This window comes from Anser cygnoides, chromosome 4, assembly GCF_040182565.1.
Source record: "Anser cygnoides isolate HZ-2024a breed goose chromosome 4, Taihu_goose_T2T_genome, whole genome shotgun sequence".
NCBI lineage: Eukaryota > Metazoa > Chordata > Aves > Anseriformes > Anatidae > Anser > Anser cygnoides.
The window spans coordinates 65,154,018-65,168,972 of NC_089876.1; the positions used below are offsets into that span (position 1 = coordinate 65,154,018).

The following is a 14,955-nucleotide window of genomic DNA, read 5'->3' on the forward strand; positions in this document are numbered from 1 at the left end:
AAGGAGTCCCCACGGGGGGAAGCTAGCAAGGTAGGAGGCAGGAAGGGAAAAGCGAATCACCAAGAATCCTTTCCTGTCTTTTCAGTCCACAGACCACACACAGGCCGAAAGGCCCCACTCGCACAGCAGGGGACTCTCGCCTTTGCTAAGGGTGCTAGCAAATTGCCACGGCGCAGAGGTGGAGTGCTCCCAGCTGGAAGGCAGAACTCACAGGATATCTAGCCCTTAATCCTGCCATGGCCGCAAAAGCCAGTAGCTCCACGAAGTGCCTCCAGCTGCTTGTTTTCCAGGTTGCTCTTGTAGGGCCTGTCTGCTGTGGGAACGTGCTGGTCTGGCCAACGGAAGGCAGCCACTGGTTAAACGTGCAGACAGTCATACGGGAGCTCATCCGTCGTGGGCACAGCGTCACCGTCCTGGTGTCCAACGCCTCCCTCTTCATTCAACCCAAGGCTGAGGCCACAGAGAAGTTTGAGGTCTTTAACGTGCCCTTCAAGAAAGACACCATAGAGAACCTGATCGAGGAGATCGTGGCACTGTGGCTGAACAACAGGCCAACAACCCTGACCTTCTGGCAGTTTTACAAGGAGCTGGGAAAACTGTCCAAAAGCTGGCACCAGCTCAACAGGCAGATGTGCGATGCGGTGCTGACCAACCAGGAGCTGATGGCCCACCTGCGGGGGTCTGGCTATGACCTGCTGCTCTCAGACCCAGTGACCCTTTGCGGGGACCTTGTGGCTCTCAAGCTGGCGGTCCCCTTCGTGTACTCGCTGCGCTTCTCCCCAGCTTCCACCGTGGAGAGGCACTGCGGCAAGATCCCAGCCCCGCCGTCCTACACACCCGCAGCCCTGTCTGAGCTCACTGACCGCATGTCCTTCAGCGAGAGAATAAAAAATATCGTGTCTTATCACTTGCAGGACTATGTTTTCCAGAGCTACTGGGGAGAATGGGACGTCTACTACAGCAAGATCTTAGGTAAGCCTTTGCTACCTTGCTTCTCATTCGTTACACAGCCTCCCATGTTATGAGCTGCAGAGCAGGAGGCAAAGGCAAGGTCTGGAGGGTGTCAGCCAGCACAGCCAGCAAAAAAAAAAATTTGTTACGTCCTTATGTGGGAAAAGGAGCAAGCTGCCAGTGAAGGAGCCAGGCAGCCCAAGCCAGGCAAAACCGGGACCTTTTACAGGCAGCCAATACGTCAATCTGGAACTGTAGGTCAGAGGGATTGCAGAAACCAAAAGAATAAATGCATTTACAAAGGAGGAGGCACATTTCCCTGGGGATCCTGCTAGCAGGGCAACACTTACAGTCTTAAGCCATTAGTCACCAACCTACCCACCCCGGGTATGAATCCATCAATTGCACCCACCCCTGACAGGGTGCTGTGCAGGCATGCCACTGTATGGAGACAGGGATCAGCAGGCATCCCAGCTGCTGGATTTGCTGTACTTGGTTCTAATGCAGAGGCTGAAACAACTTTCACACCATGGACTGTGGATGTACAAGCTGAGCTTACCTTGCTGAGAGCTCAGCTTGTACATCTCCCCCTCAATGAATGCTTGCACAGAAAGCAGACAGCACCAGAGCTGCTTTCCTAATGCAGAGCATCACAAGGCGGGGACAGGGGGATGACTGCTGAGTTACACGCAACCTTGACCCTTAGTAGCAACACCGAGGTGCACTGTGGCTTTGTAATAGAGACTTCGAGGTGCACTGTGGCTTTGTAATAGAGACTTCGTTTACATCACAGGTAATTAAAACCAACCCTCTCTAAATAAAGACTGTTTTGTGCAACACGCTCCACCCACAAGCAAACAGTGAAAGCAACAGGTCTTCCTCCTCAGGCTTTTGTTCCGGACTGTTTTGAGCAAATACATCAAAAAATGTATTTAGGTAAGTAAATGTTAATTAAATGCAGTCAACATGACTTGTTTACTAAGCTCACACCCACCCCCTGAAATGAGGCACTTCCGAGTCTCATGGGATGCAGTTGCTTGCAACTGCCTGCACACTGCAGGACTTGGCAAGGACACCAAGCTCTTGTCATGTGCACAGCACACGGGCCATAGCGTAGGGGCCCCAGCTTAGCTTCTCATGGCCCGACCCCTACCACCACCTTTGCTTTCATGCTGGAAATGACGCTCTGGACAGCACGGGAGCCACAGCAAAAGCTTCGCACAACAGCATGATTAGGAAAACTGTGAGCAACAGAGCTAGGCAGGAGCCCAGCGACTCAGTTCTGGCACAGCAGAGGGCTCACATCATTCCTTACCTGCAAATCAGGAGCATGGCGATAGCTAAAGCGATTTAGCATAGTTTCTGGTTCCACGTACGGTGCATTATTGGCACCTAGTGTCAGGCAGGGCAACTCATGCCATCACCTCCCAGCTCTGGCCTCCCTCTGGGCTGGCTCTGGGTAAGGCAAGTTCACGTGAGGACAGGACAGCTTTATTCTGACACTGGAGTCGCTCGCTTTCCCACGTCGCTTCATCCGCTTCGAGACCCAGATTTCCATGTTGAATGCAATGTAAACAGATGCTTAGTGGCTTTATGAAGCAAAATGGTGCCTGCACCTTTTTGTGGGTGAACATCTCTGCAGCGTGTCCATCTGCACTTTCAGCTGCCAGAGAAACGGCAGTCACCTCTTGTACCCAAACCAGCAGACTGTAGTTAGGCACGCACGACGGGCAGGACAGCTAGCAGGATGTGACCCGCACAGGGCGGAGTCCCCCAGGCTCACAGCTCTCTGCACTGCTCCAGAGGAAACGTCTCCCAGTTTCAGCGAGCCACTGACCACCAGATGGTGCCAGATGGTCCCAGTCACCTTTTCCTCAGGAAAACACGTGTTATCCAGGACGGGATTTTGCACCAGCTACCTTGGTCCCTTGCCAGCAGAGCAAGGCAGTGTCATGCAGGCCCAGCCCAGCCTGCCTTGGCTTGCCCTGCTGCTCCCAGTGAAGGAAGGCCACGGGGGCACTGCGAAGCAAGGCAGACCATGGCTGGCAAGGAGGTGGCCGTGCTGTGGCTGCTGGCTGTGCTGGGCTCAGGGTCTGGTGGGAAGGTGCTGGTCTGGCCGGTTGACAACAGCCACTGGCTCAACGTGGAGTACATCCTCAAGGAGCTCGTGGCCCGGGGCCACGAGGTGACCGTGCTGCTGCCTTCATGCTTCCTCATCCTCAACGCCACCCAGCACTCACCCTTCCACTTTGAGGTGGTCGAGGTGCCAATCAGCAAAAAGGAGATGGCTGCCATAATGGACGAATCTTTCTATTTTTGGTTTTACGAGGAGAGAGAGTTACCTGTCTGGGAAAGCGTTTACAAGATAGTTCAACTGCTGCGCAAGCTAGAGATTGTAACCAAAACCATCTGCGATGGAGTCCTGAGGAACAAGGTGCTGATGGAAAGGCTGAGGGCATCTGCCTTCGATGTTCTCGTTGCAGATCCACTGGTGCCCAGCGGGGAGCTCTTTGCAGAGATGCTGGGTATCCCTTTTGTGTACACCATCCGGTTCTCCATAGGCAATACGGTGGAGAGACTCTGCGGAGGGCTCCCAGCACCTCCTTCCTATGTGCCAGCCATCCTAAGCCGCCTAACAGACAAGATGTCCTTCATGGAGAGGCTAAAAAACATCGGCTCCTATGCTCTGCAGGATTTCATGTATCACTACCTTTTCTGGGGAACCTGGGATCAATACTACAGTGATGTTTTAGGTAAGGCTGCTCTTACTTATAGAGATTACACCTGCCATACACATAGGGCTACAAACCCAGAGCCTTAGTACAAGGTACCAGCCAGGACCAAGGCAGTCCTGAATTCCTTTCCTTCCTCCGAAATCTTCCATGTCACAGCTAACAACCCAGGCAAGTACAAACCTTGCCTGCTTCTAGCTATGCTGCTACAGCTCAAACAATATTGGTACTTTTAAGATGGGCAAACCAGTGCTAACACCACTTGAAATAGAAACGGGTCAGTCAATCATACATCAAATACAACAGACACAAAGAAGAGCAAAATAACATTGCATGCCTACTAAATTCAACTGATGAACTTCTGAAGAAAATTATAAAGCTATAGAAGGCTATCTAACATTACATTTTTTTTCCCTAATACCATTCTCACATCCTTAGCTCTCCTCAGTATGAGAGAAAGCAGCTTCCCCAGGACTGTAAAAAGTCTGGGAGAGCAGCTAGCCCTGCTGGCTAGGAAAAGTGCACCGAGTCTCAATTTGCAGTGATGAAAGGCCCCCAGCAGCAAGGAGAAAAGGTCCTTGGCTTTTCTGAAGGTGTCTAAAAGAAGTAGTAGAAGATAGTTGGGCTTGTTTGCTTGTTTAATTAATATCAATTGCAGAATTAATTTTGAAGTTTTAATAAGTTATTGTTATGATTAGAAGGAAATAGGACAATTTGTGTGTGCGTGTGGTGAAGGGAGAGGAATTAAAGGGCTATTATTATTCCAATGTGAGGACTTACATGTTTTTATTTATTTTTCAGATCTGTAGTAGTGCATGGCTTTGTTGAGAAAGCTAAGTTGGCAGCAAGTCCTACTACTGCAGTACTTAGCTGCATATTTACGTGTGCTACTTATCGTGTTTGGCAGAGGGTAGAAAGCCTTGTGCTGGCAGCGGTGTGTGCTTTGAGCCAGTGCTATGTCAGCTTCAGGCTGCTTGTGTAATTGTGTAATTTGTTGGGTTTTCTACTAGTCATAAAATGTGTGCTTTAGCATTTAAGGTTACATATACAAAGCCTGTGCTAACCCACCTGTTCTCCCCTCCGACTGCAACCTGCTTTGGTCTGGGCAGTATATAGTGGTGAAGGCGGTGTGAAAGAAAGGGCCAAGCACTCCAACGTGGCAATATCTGCACAATATCTGCAGCTTGTGCAGTGCACGTGTGCACCACCACCACCTCCTTGGAAAAGCTTTTCCTGTGTCCTTACAATGACTTTAGCTGCTTTTCTGTCTAAAGGCTTTTCCTGTCTGAAGCCTTTCTCGAGGGGTGAGGCTGAGACATGATGAAAGCCTCCTGCTCCATCCTCTGACCAGTGAGGGTCCCATGTGGTGGTGCTGAGCTCCTGGACGTGTGCTCAGGCCCTGCTTAGACTCAGCCTGAGCCTCATTCTCCTTCTGCTCAGGAAAGAGCAGCTGCCTGTTCTCCTCCCAGAACACATCTGCTGCATCAAGCATCTCTGATTGCTCCATGGGATTACCTTCAGGAGGGGAAGTCAGGCCTCTTGTGTAGAACTGCCCTGGGCAGGGAGGGGACAGGAGGTGGTAAGCAAAACCCGAGCTCTTCACCTACTCCTGTTTCTTCCCTGGGATGATCTTGATGCTGGGATGACCTCTGCCAGGACCGTGCCCTTCCAGCAGTGTGCCCAGAACATCTGGTAACAGAGTAGACAGGATGAGAGCACTCTTGTGTGGGCTAGTTGTGAATCACTGCAGGATGTTGTGTCTGCACCTAATAAATCAGGAGATTAAAACTGTAACTGGCCTTATAGGTAGGTCGACTCCTACAGGGCAAAGAAGCAAATCTGACTGTAGTCAGGAGAAAAGACTGGGTTAATCCTTTTGCTGACAAAAAGGTCCCTTGGGCTGCTCATGTGCTCTCTCTAGCCCAAACTCCTGCTGGGCATAGAAATGTATAGCTTCACTTTGAAGATCTGGCAGCAGGGCAAGGATTTCTGGTCCTCACATGCTGCAGATTGCACTCTGTGGTGAGCAGAAACAGGAATTGCCTTCACTTCCAGAGATCAGCTGCAGCTCTGGAGGAGACTCCAGAACGGGATTTTTTGCTTGCCTGGCCCTCCCGTGAGTGTTTGGTGTTCTGACATGCCCTCTTGCCAAGGCTGGCGCCAAGCGGATCTTACTTTCATTGGCTGTCTCTGAAGTTGTTTGCACTCTGAGCAGTGAGCTGCTTCCAGCCTGGTCAGACTGGAGTTGTGCATGGACTGCTGAGATGATGGGACAAAGGTTCCTCTGGCTGCTCGGGGCCTACACATGCTGCTGGAGTGCTGGCTTTTGTGGGAAGGTGGTGGTCTGGCCCACCGATGCAAGTCACTGGATCAACATCAAAGTGCTGCTGGAAGAGCTCGTTCTCCGGGGTCATGAAGTGACTGTGCTGGTACCATCAAGCAATCTGCTCATCAACTACGAAGACACCTCTTCACCTTTCACTTTTGAGGTCCTGCAAGTGCCCTTTTCCCAGGAGAACCTGAATGCTGTCATGGAGGACTTCCTCAATCTCTGGATGAATGAGCTTCCTAATCTGTTCCCCTGGGAGGTCATGTGGAGGATGATAGAGCTCATAGGCTCCTTTTCTGACATGTCAAAGCAGACCTGTGACACTTTGGTGACGAACCCTCAGCTGATTGCAAAGCTGCAGCAGGCCAAGTTTGATGTTCTGATCGCTGACCCTCTATCTGTAGGTGGGGAGCTTGTAGCACAAATACTGGAAATCCCTTTTGTCTACACCTTCCGCTTCTCTGACGGGAACGTGGCAGAGAGGCTGTGTGGTGGGCTCCCATCCCCACCTTCTTATGTGCCTGCTAGCACAGTGGGGATGACGGACCAGATGTCCTTTGTGGAGAGACTGCGGAACTTCCTCTTTTATCTTTACACGGATTTATTTTTCTTCAAGTTTTGGCAAGATGAATGGGATGGGTACTACAGTAATGTCTTAGGTAAGGCAGCCGCTGAGCAGTCTCTCTTGCATAGATTGTGCCTTTTGAATGCTTTGAGAGCTTAGTACTACAGTATCAAAATACTTTCTCCAGATGTCTCACAATTATGCTGATGATCTCCTTGAAGATGTAGTCCCATGTTAGAGGGGATCATGCTGAGCTCCTTCCAGCTCTGACAGGAGAAAGGGGAAGGTCTCTGAAGGAGGCCCTGGATCACTGCAAAAGAAGACACTAGTCCCTGCTCTGTCACAGCCACCAGCCCATTCTGGTTCTGTACTTCAGTCCTCATTCACAACTGCATTCATTTGCTGTAGAACAGATCTCTGATTTCTTTTATTCTTTTCTACATGTTAAGCAGAATATTTTCATGCAAAATTTAATAATTCATTGTAGCAGCTTCCATGTGCAGTGGTGTAAAATTACCCTGATTTCTTAACAGAGTCCAGCAGAGATGACAATTCTGTTTAGGTTGCACAGAGATTGTGCTTTACCTTTTAGGGCTGATATAGCCTAACAGATACAAGTGCGGTTCTGCTACAGTTTCACTTAAGGATCTTTATAGCATGTAGTCGCAATTTTTGTCAGTGATGATGCTCCCAGTCAGCTCTTCTGGTGAGCTGCATGCCCATTTTAGTGCCTATAGAGGAATTTAGAGGACAATTGTTGTTTCTTAATTTTGAGGACAGGCACACTGACTGTCTTTGGACAACTGAGAAGCACAACGCACCCTTCATTCATGTTGCATTGCATGCATCACCTGGAAGTAACTGGCAGCCCTGCTTGGTATGGGATGCTAAGTGTGAGTTCACCCTTCCCAAGAATAAATGTTAAGTATTTTCACCTTTCCCTTTCTTCCATCATCCAGAGTTTGAAATATAGTTTCCTCAAACAACATACCTGAAACTTTTGTTCCAGCCTAGTACAGCTCATGCTTGATTCAAAGTCTGTTAAAGAGACCTTTTAGTTCAATGGACTTTGAACCTTGTACAGAACATCTGTGTTCATACAGATAACAACTGAACAGCAAGCACAAGGGCACTACTCTGCTGACCTCCGATCTCTTCTCTGTTTCCCAAGAACACCTCTCTGCCTTCCAAACTAGTCCCTTCTCCCTGGATTGAACTTTTCTACCACGTAAGACTTAACAACTTCAGAATACAACTTAAAGAGCAACACCTTTGTATCACTCTAGTTTTAATTTTCACTCCAGTAATTTTATAACTGAGTCATTACCCTCCACTTTAGAAACAAAACAAAACAAACAAAACAAAACTTTATTTGTAATGCTGATCAAGTAGTATAAAGTGCCCCACTTTCATCTTCCTGCTTATTTTGCTTGGATCCTGTTTGCATTGAGCTCACTTTGGAAAATCACTTATTAACACTTTTAACCCTCTTACACCTCAGTTCCACTTTGTGGGGAAAATACTGAAGACAACTTTCAATATGTGTGTAAGAATATGTATTTTTCCAAATGGGAAGCTATAAAAGAGTTTTTCCCATTAATCTTTTTTTTTTTTTTCTACAAATGGGTTTCTAGGGACATTGGATTTTGCATAGAATTGCATTCAGAGAACCTTTAGTTTTGGTAAAATTTTCCAATTATTTTTCAGCAGCAGCTTACCCAGTCCCCAAGGCTGTACCTGTTTTGCACTGTAGTCTGAGTAGCCACCGTCTGAGTCACCATTTGAAAAATGCAACAGAACTCAGTTAAAAACTCTCTTCTTCCCTGATTTGTGATCATCACTTAGTGATTCATTTAATTCTGTTTGGATGTTAAGTTCTGTATGATTGTTCTCTTCCCCAAAGTGGGTTTTTATTGCAAGCATGGGTAATAAAATCTTCCATAAATACAAGAAATGCACAGAAACTAAATGCTTCCCAACTTACTCATGTACTGCTCTAAAGTTATTCTGAACGTTCAAAGTTGTTGTAAAGATACTATTGCCTTGGTTGCAGCAACCTGCCAAGGCTGAACAGGGATGGGGCAAGGTCTAGATTTGTCCAAGTTTTCATTTCATGCTCAGTTTGACAGAATACACTGACTGGGAGTGCCAAAAGACAAAGGTAAAGCTCCTATTTTGTAATCTACTGCAAACAAGATTATACCTGTAATTGTGCTAAATGCCTTGTACCTTGTCCGCAGGAAGGCCCACAACTCTGTGTGAGACGATGGGGAAAGCAGAGATATGGTTAATCAGAACGTACTGGGATTTTGAATTTCCACGCCCTTTCCTGCCCAACTTTGAGTTCGTTGGAGGACTTCATTGCCAGCCTGCAAAGCCGTTGCCAAAGGTATTCGGACTTGGTTCTGCCACTGGTTGGTTATCCGCACAAGCAGTTTCCCTCCCTGAACAGCCATGTAAGCCATGTCATGAGAAAACTCCTTCTTAAAGAAGATGCTTTGCTGCTGGTGGGGAGCACAGAGCTATTGAGCAATCTGCCCAGACTTGTATACACTGAAGGCTGGGATTACAGCTTGCTATCTGAAAAAATGATAGCTGAGGTCACCAGGAGCAAATACAGGTGTTTGTTTTAGGAGAAATACATACTACCTCAGAGTGTAAGATTTAATTCTAAGACACAGACCTCCAGCCCATGAAAACACTCAAATATCTAATGCAGCAAGGTACTGTGACTGGACTAATTTGTTAGATAAAATGGAGGCAAGACTTGCAGAAAGAGAATAGTGCTGAACGCTTCTCTATTAGTGCTTAGTTTAAGACGTCATAAAGGGAGTAAAATATTCTGCTTCCCCAGTCTATGTTCTGCTGTGACTGGCAATATTCAAGTGGAATTTCAAACTGATGATGATAACATGACATGCTCTGGTCTAAAGTATCACCCCTGCAGGAACCTTACAGGAGGCAGGGTATTTTTCAGTTTAAGTTGTCTACTGAAAAAAAAAAAATGTAACTCTTCTTAACTCAACCCCTGCTACAAGGGTTGAGTTGAGGGAGAGGGATAGCCATTCCCTTTAGGATGCTCCATTTCATACGACACCATCTAAAAGAATGAACAGGAAGATCTGTTGGTCTGACATGTAAAATCTGGTTAGCAATACATGCTGTACTGGAGGAAATACAGAACTGGCTAACAAAGTGACTGCAATGTCTTGACAAATCTCTGATCATGATGCTGCAACAACCTAACAGTTTCCAGCAATGTCTCTTGCTGCAGAGCTGTGAAATGCATAGGACCTATTCCAGCAAAATTGAGAACCATGACAAACTATGCTAGGGAGGGTGTCACAGGGTATGGCCTTCTAACTCCAGTACCTGGATCCATTCCTGCTGGTCATGCTCTGAAAGAAATGTGTCCTGAAACTGCTTGACTTGCTTTCAGAGACAAAGCTTCTGTTACCTGTCTCAATGCTTGTCCCAATCCTTCTTCGGGAGAAGGTGCCTGTTTTGCACATGGCCAGGTATATCTTTGTAACAGCCTTCTGTCAACAGAGGTACTCATATGCCACGATTAGATATCACCTCAATAAACTAAATTATGCTCTCTGTTCACATAATCTGCGTAATCTGCATTGTGAAATCACTATTATCGTGCTTTCTGCCTCCTAGGAAATGGAAGAATTTGTTCAGAGCTCAGGAGAACATGGCATTGTGGTATTTTCTCTCGGATCAATGGTCTACAACCTGACTGATGAAAAAAGTAATGTGATTGCCAGAGCGCTCAGCCAGCTTCCACAAAAGGTGAATTTACTTTCAAGTATAAAGCAATCTGCCTTGTTTTTTGTCACTTTTATTCCCTTCAGCAAGCCTTTTATGCTTGATTTCTATCTGCATCTCTGCTGGATATGCCATGGCCAAGAAGCTAGGCTCTGCAAAAAGGCAGATGGCTGAGTTGCCTCACATAGCATTCAGGTGTTTCTCTCCCCTCCCTGCCCCCAAACCAAATGGCACGGAGGTGTGTTCATAGGCAAAAATATAAAAATCCCTCTGTGTGGAAAGCCCATAATTGGAGCCAAAGCTATTTGAATCACGGGGGAAAGGGATGTGGGTTTAAGATAAGGTCCTACATTACATGTAATAATACAGAAGGGCATGCCACAGGCACTGTGTTTATCTTAGTATTCCTTTGTTCAAGGTCCTTTGGAGGTACAAAGGAAAGAAACCAGAAGCTCTGGGCTCCAACACCAGGACTTACGACTGGATACCCCAAAATGACCTGCTTGGTGAGACTGATTCTATCTGGGATGCATTACACCCTTGGAAAAACTGTTTCCTTTGTTCTTCTGCTAAAATGGCTTATTTGGGAGGAAAATAAACACTACACTTGCAGCTATAGTTAGTTTTGTACCTCAAGCAGCAGAGGTTTGCTCTTGAAGCCTTAATTTCCTAGCCTGCTTTTGACTTCAAGGTGAGCGGCTATACAAGAACTATGGAAGATGCAGCCAGATTGTAAAGGGAATAGGAAGCAGCAGCTCAAGAAGGCAGCAATTTGAGCTTAGCTATACAGACGGATCTCTTAAGCAAATGTCTGTCTTAGAGAGCCCAGTGGCATTTGTTTGGAAGGGCTAAGCACCACCTGTAGGCAGGAGGAAGACAGTAAGAAAGTAGTTCTGTACTCTGGAGCTGCATTTCACCTCTGCAGTTCATTCCCTGGGCTCATTCTTCAAAATGATTGAAGAAAGGCTGCAGAAGGGGGCTGCTATGAACCTGAGGCCATGTAAAAACTAAAACCTAGAACTGCATGACAGCAGAAGGGCTAAAGTCGGGGTTGTGAATGTGAAGGTTCATGTACTGCATTCAATATGAATGTATGGAAGCTAAGTGTGCAGGTGTTGATGCTGATCCAGAGGGCAGGGCTGTTCCCTTCTCTAGCACCACATCTGCCCAAGTAGTTGGCAGCTCTGATATCCCAGAGGTCACGGTCTGCTGCTGCTACACGCATCTCTCCTTCCCTGTTCCAGGCCATCCCTTGACGAAAGCCTTCATTACTCATGGTGGCACCAATGGGATCTATGAAGCTATCTACCATGGGATCCCGTTGGTTGGGATTCCCATGTTTGCTGACCAACATGACAACATTGCTCACATGAGGGCAAAGGGAGCTGCAGTTGAGCTGGATTTCGGCACACTGAAGACAGAGGACCTAGTTGATGCAGTGAATGCAGTCATTAACAATTCCTCGTGAGTTTTGTTCTTACTATAGGATGAGGTTATTAAAACCTTCGGCTGCTGATGTGAGAAATTCTGCTGTCTCTTGTGGGAATCCAAAACACCGAATAGCTGGTGCTTGGGTTACAGATGAAAACTGTCTCTTTACTGAGAATTTGCATCTCCCAGACGGAGAGTTTAGTAATACTATTTTCTTTGTATTACATTTTAAGATCCCTTTGAGAAAGATAGCTCTTGGAAAGCTCAGAGCAGCTCCTGAGATGACTCTCTGCTGTTCAATGTTAAGTTCTTCAGAGGCTTTGTGTGAAAATGCCAGTTGTTACAGGTACTCAGTTTGGAGCCATCACGGTTCTTTCTCTTACCCCCGAGTCACCAATATCCTTAGTTAATCTAGCTATGTAATATCTGAACAGATGTGCAAATAGTTCCATGTTGCTTTTTCAACGGAGTAACTGGAATACTTTTTCTATTCAAAAGATTGGCTTTTTCTATTATAGTTTACATGTCAACTTTTGTGCAGACAGGAGTAAACTGGGCTGGTTTCATATATTTTTAAATCACATTGATGAAAGTGAAAGCAGTGCTTTCTATCTTTCTCAAGAGCAGGGCCAGCTGTGGAATGGGTTGTTTCAGGAAACAGTGACAAATCTCCTTGGTTTCTTCTTTTTTCTTTCCAGCTACAAGGAAAATGCTTTAAGATTATCCAAGATACACCACGACCAGCCAACTAAGCCTCTGGACAGAGCTGTCTTCTGGATTGAATTTGTCATGCGTCACAAAGGAGCAAAGCACTTGAGACCAGCCGCTCACCATCTCACCTGGTACCAGTACCACTGCCTGGATGTTCTGGCATTCTTGTTCACCTGTGCAGCCATTGCTGTCTTCATTCTTGTGAAGTGCTGCCTATTTTGCTGTAGGAAACGTGGTAGAATTGCAAAAAGAAAGAAAGAATAGCTGTGCTGTTCCCGTCAGCCCTCTTTCTTCCTTGTAGGCTGCTGACTCAGCAAGGCATTCATGCATATTCCTCAGTAAATAAAATTATTAGGATATGCTTTAAGCTGGGCATATCACAAAGCACCTCATTGAACTGGGTCATGCTAAAAAGCAGTTACAGGGCAGAGTTGCTTGCTTAGCCAGTAAATTCCTTCTGGCCTCGATAAGATTGAATTATAAATGCTTAATCCCTTGGGATGCTGTTAGTTATCACACAGCATTCCTAAAACGGTAATCGCCACTCTAACTTGTCACATTCAATTTGGTACACTTCATAAATACAGCCCTCCTGCGTGTTGTCTTGTGGTCTCTGAACTTAAAACTAGTTTTCTTAGTCTATCTCTGACCTTCCCTATAACATCATCCATAAATCAAAATCAAAATGTCTCTCCTGTCAGAAAAGCTCTTTCCAGATTGGACAGTGAAGCCAAGGTCATGAGATCCCGAAAAAGCACCCATCTGAATGGTTAACTAAGGTCATAAAAAATTGGGAGCTGCAGGAGACTGGTGAAGGCTTTATCATCACTTTTTACAAATGCACTGACAGTGGCTGAGGGGGAGACAGGAACATATTTAAGTCCTAAAAACAGCACGGAAATGGCTTTCTTTTCTCCAAGAACCATCTTTTTTCCATCCAACTTGCTTAGGGTCCTGCTGCACAGGCCATCATTCTGCAACACAACAGGAGCATGAAAATAACTTCCACCTGTCATCTTAACCCCCCAAGATCCTCTAAGCCACACTCACTGATAAATTCAGGAAAACCCTCAGAGGTGGAACTTCAAATTAAAATCACAAATAGGAACGGTGCAGGAACACTTAGGAACACTTGCTTTGCCTGAAGTACTGGTGGGAAAACAATGCTGCTCTTGGCTCAGATAGAATAGTCTTAAATGCTGCACTCCTGAAATTATTTAATAAGTCCTTAGTGATGAAAGGCTATTAGACTGATGATACTTCAGGCCTCCTGTTCAAGGTGAGGTTACTCCACTGCTGTACCAGTGTACTTAAGAATCTGCCCCAATTTTAACTGACATTTGTTGCATTCTGGATGCTGCATATTTGTTCAAAAACAAAATAGACTGAGAAAATGTTATATTCGTACAATAAAATTCCCTACATGGTATTAACTTTTTCATTGGCTTTTTTGTTAACAGCTTCAGCTCCGCTAAAATCTCTTCATAAAAAACCTTCACAAAAATGCAAGTGAATTGTTTCCCAAACTAGAGTGGGTAGAACAATACAGCTTTTATTAATGTTTCTTGTAGTAACTTAGAATCCAGCATATTCTAGTAAACTCCTCCTATGATCGTGATGATATGCAGAAACATCTAACAGTGAACAGAATGCAGAACAGCACGGAATTCAGGCCCCATATCACAAAACTGACTACAATTGTTCAGTACAGTCCCTAGGTTCAGCTCCACCATACTTCATCAATAACAGTCCTCATCACCCAGCTTTTGCCAGCAGAAGATTGCCTGAGGATGTCAGGTCTTTTGCAGTAAGGCCAGCAAGGCTCCTAACTTTGTGCAGACACTGGGACTAACAAAGGGCGTGGGAAATACAGTGCTCTGTACTTTGAAGAAGTGCTTCTTTTCAACTACTTAGTGAGAGCAATTTAGCTTATCTAACCTGAATTTTAAAGAGTCAAAACATACTGAATTTGACACATTGATCTAATCCTCACTGCAAAACAAATAGTTTTGAGGGAGTTAAACATATGTTCAGCTTCTTGTACTATTAAGAAAATGTTTCCATGATGGAGGTCAGAGTTTTTGCTCATGTTTACTATAGCTGTGTAGACTAAAATCTGCAAAGCCCAAAATACTGTCAGTTCTAAGACAGTGTTTCCACAACTGCCACACTGTGGTAAATCCTATATTGCAGTTTGTTAAAACAGAGCTGCAGAATTTAGTGCTGTGGAGTTGGAGGACTTCCAAGCATGTGCTGTAATTTGGCTTTGTTACATAGAAGATACTGAAGAAAGTACTGAAGAACGGTTATGAAAAAGTCCACGTAGTTAATGCATAGAGGTTTTGAGAACTCGGAAATTGCTGCAGAAACTGAACAGCGTAGACCACAAGTTTTACTTCTCTTTCTTCACAGTTTTACACCATTGGCATTTAGCTTCAAATATTTCCTATTTAGGACAAACA

The 14,955-nt window shown here is 45.7% G+C and overlaps 1 protein-coding gene across 3 annotated transcripts; it reads left to right on the top strand.

Annotated features, from left to right (window-relative positions):
• The first annotated feature begins 211 nt into the window (after positions 1-211).
• On the top strand, positions 212-13,922 carry LOC106043979 (UDP-glucuronosyltransferase 2A2). Of its 3 annotated transcripts, none has more exons than XM_013193786.3 (7): positions 212-971; positions 3,074-3,704; positions 8,818-8,966; positions 10,244-10,375; positions 10,770-10,857; positions 11,596-11,815; positions 12,481-13,922. In XM_013193786.3, the coding sequence occupies exons 1-7, from the start codon at positions 237-239 to the stop codon at positions 12,755-12,757; spliced, it is 2,232 nt and encodes a 743-aa protein (XP_013049240.2). In that variant the 5' UTR covers positions 212-236; the 3' UTR covers positions 12,758-13,922. The 3 variants fall into 3 exon arrangements, with proteins under 3 accessions (XP_013049240.2, XP_066852916.1, XP_013049239.1); XM_066996815.1 differs by lacking the exon at positions 3,074-3,704 and adding an exon at positions 6,283-6,671 and having other exon boundaries at positions 212-586; XM_013193785.3 differs by lacking the exons at positions 212-971; positions 3,074-3,704 and adding an exon at positions 5,924-6,671.
• The last annotated feature ends 1,033 nt before the right edge of the window (positions 13,923-14,955 follow it).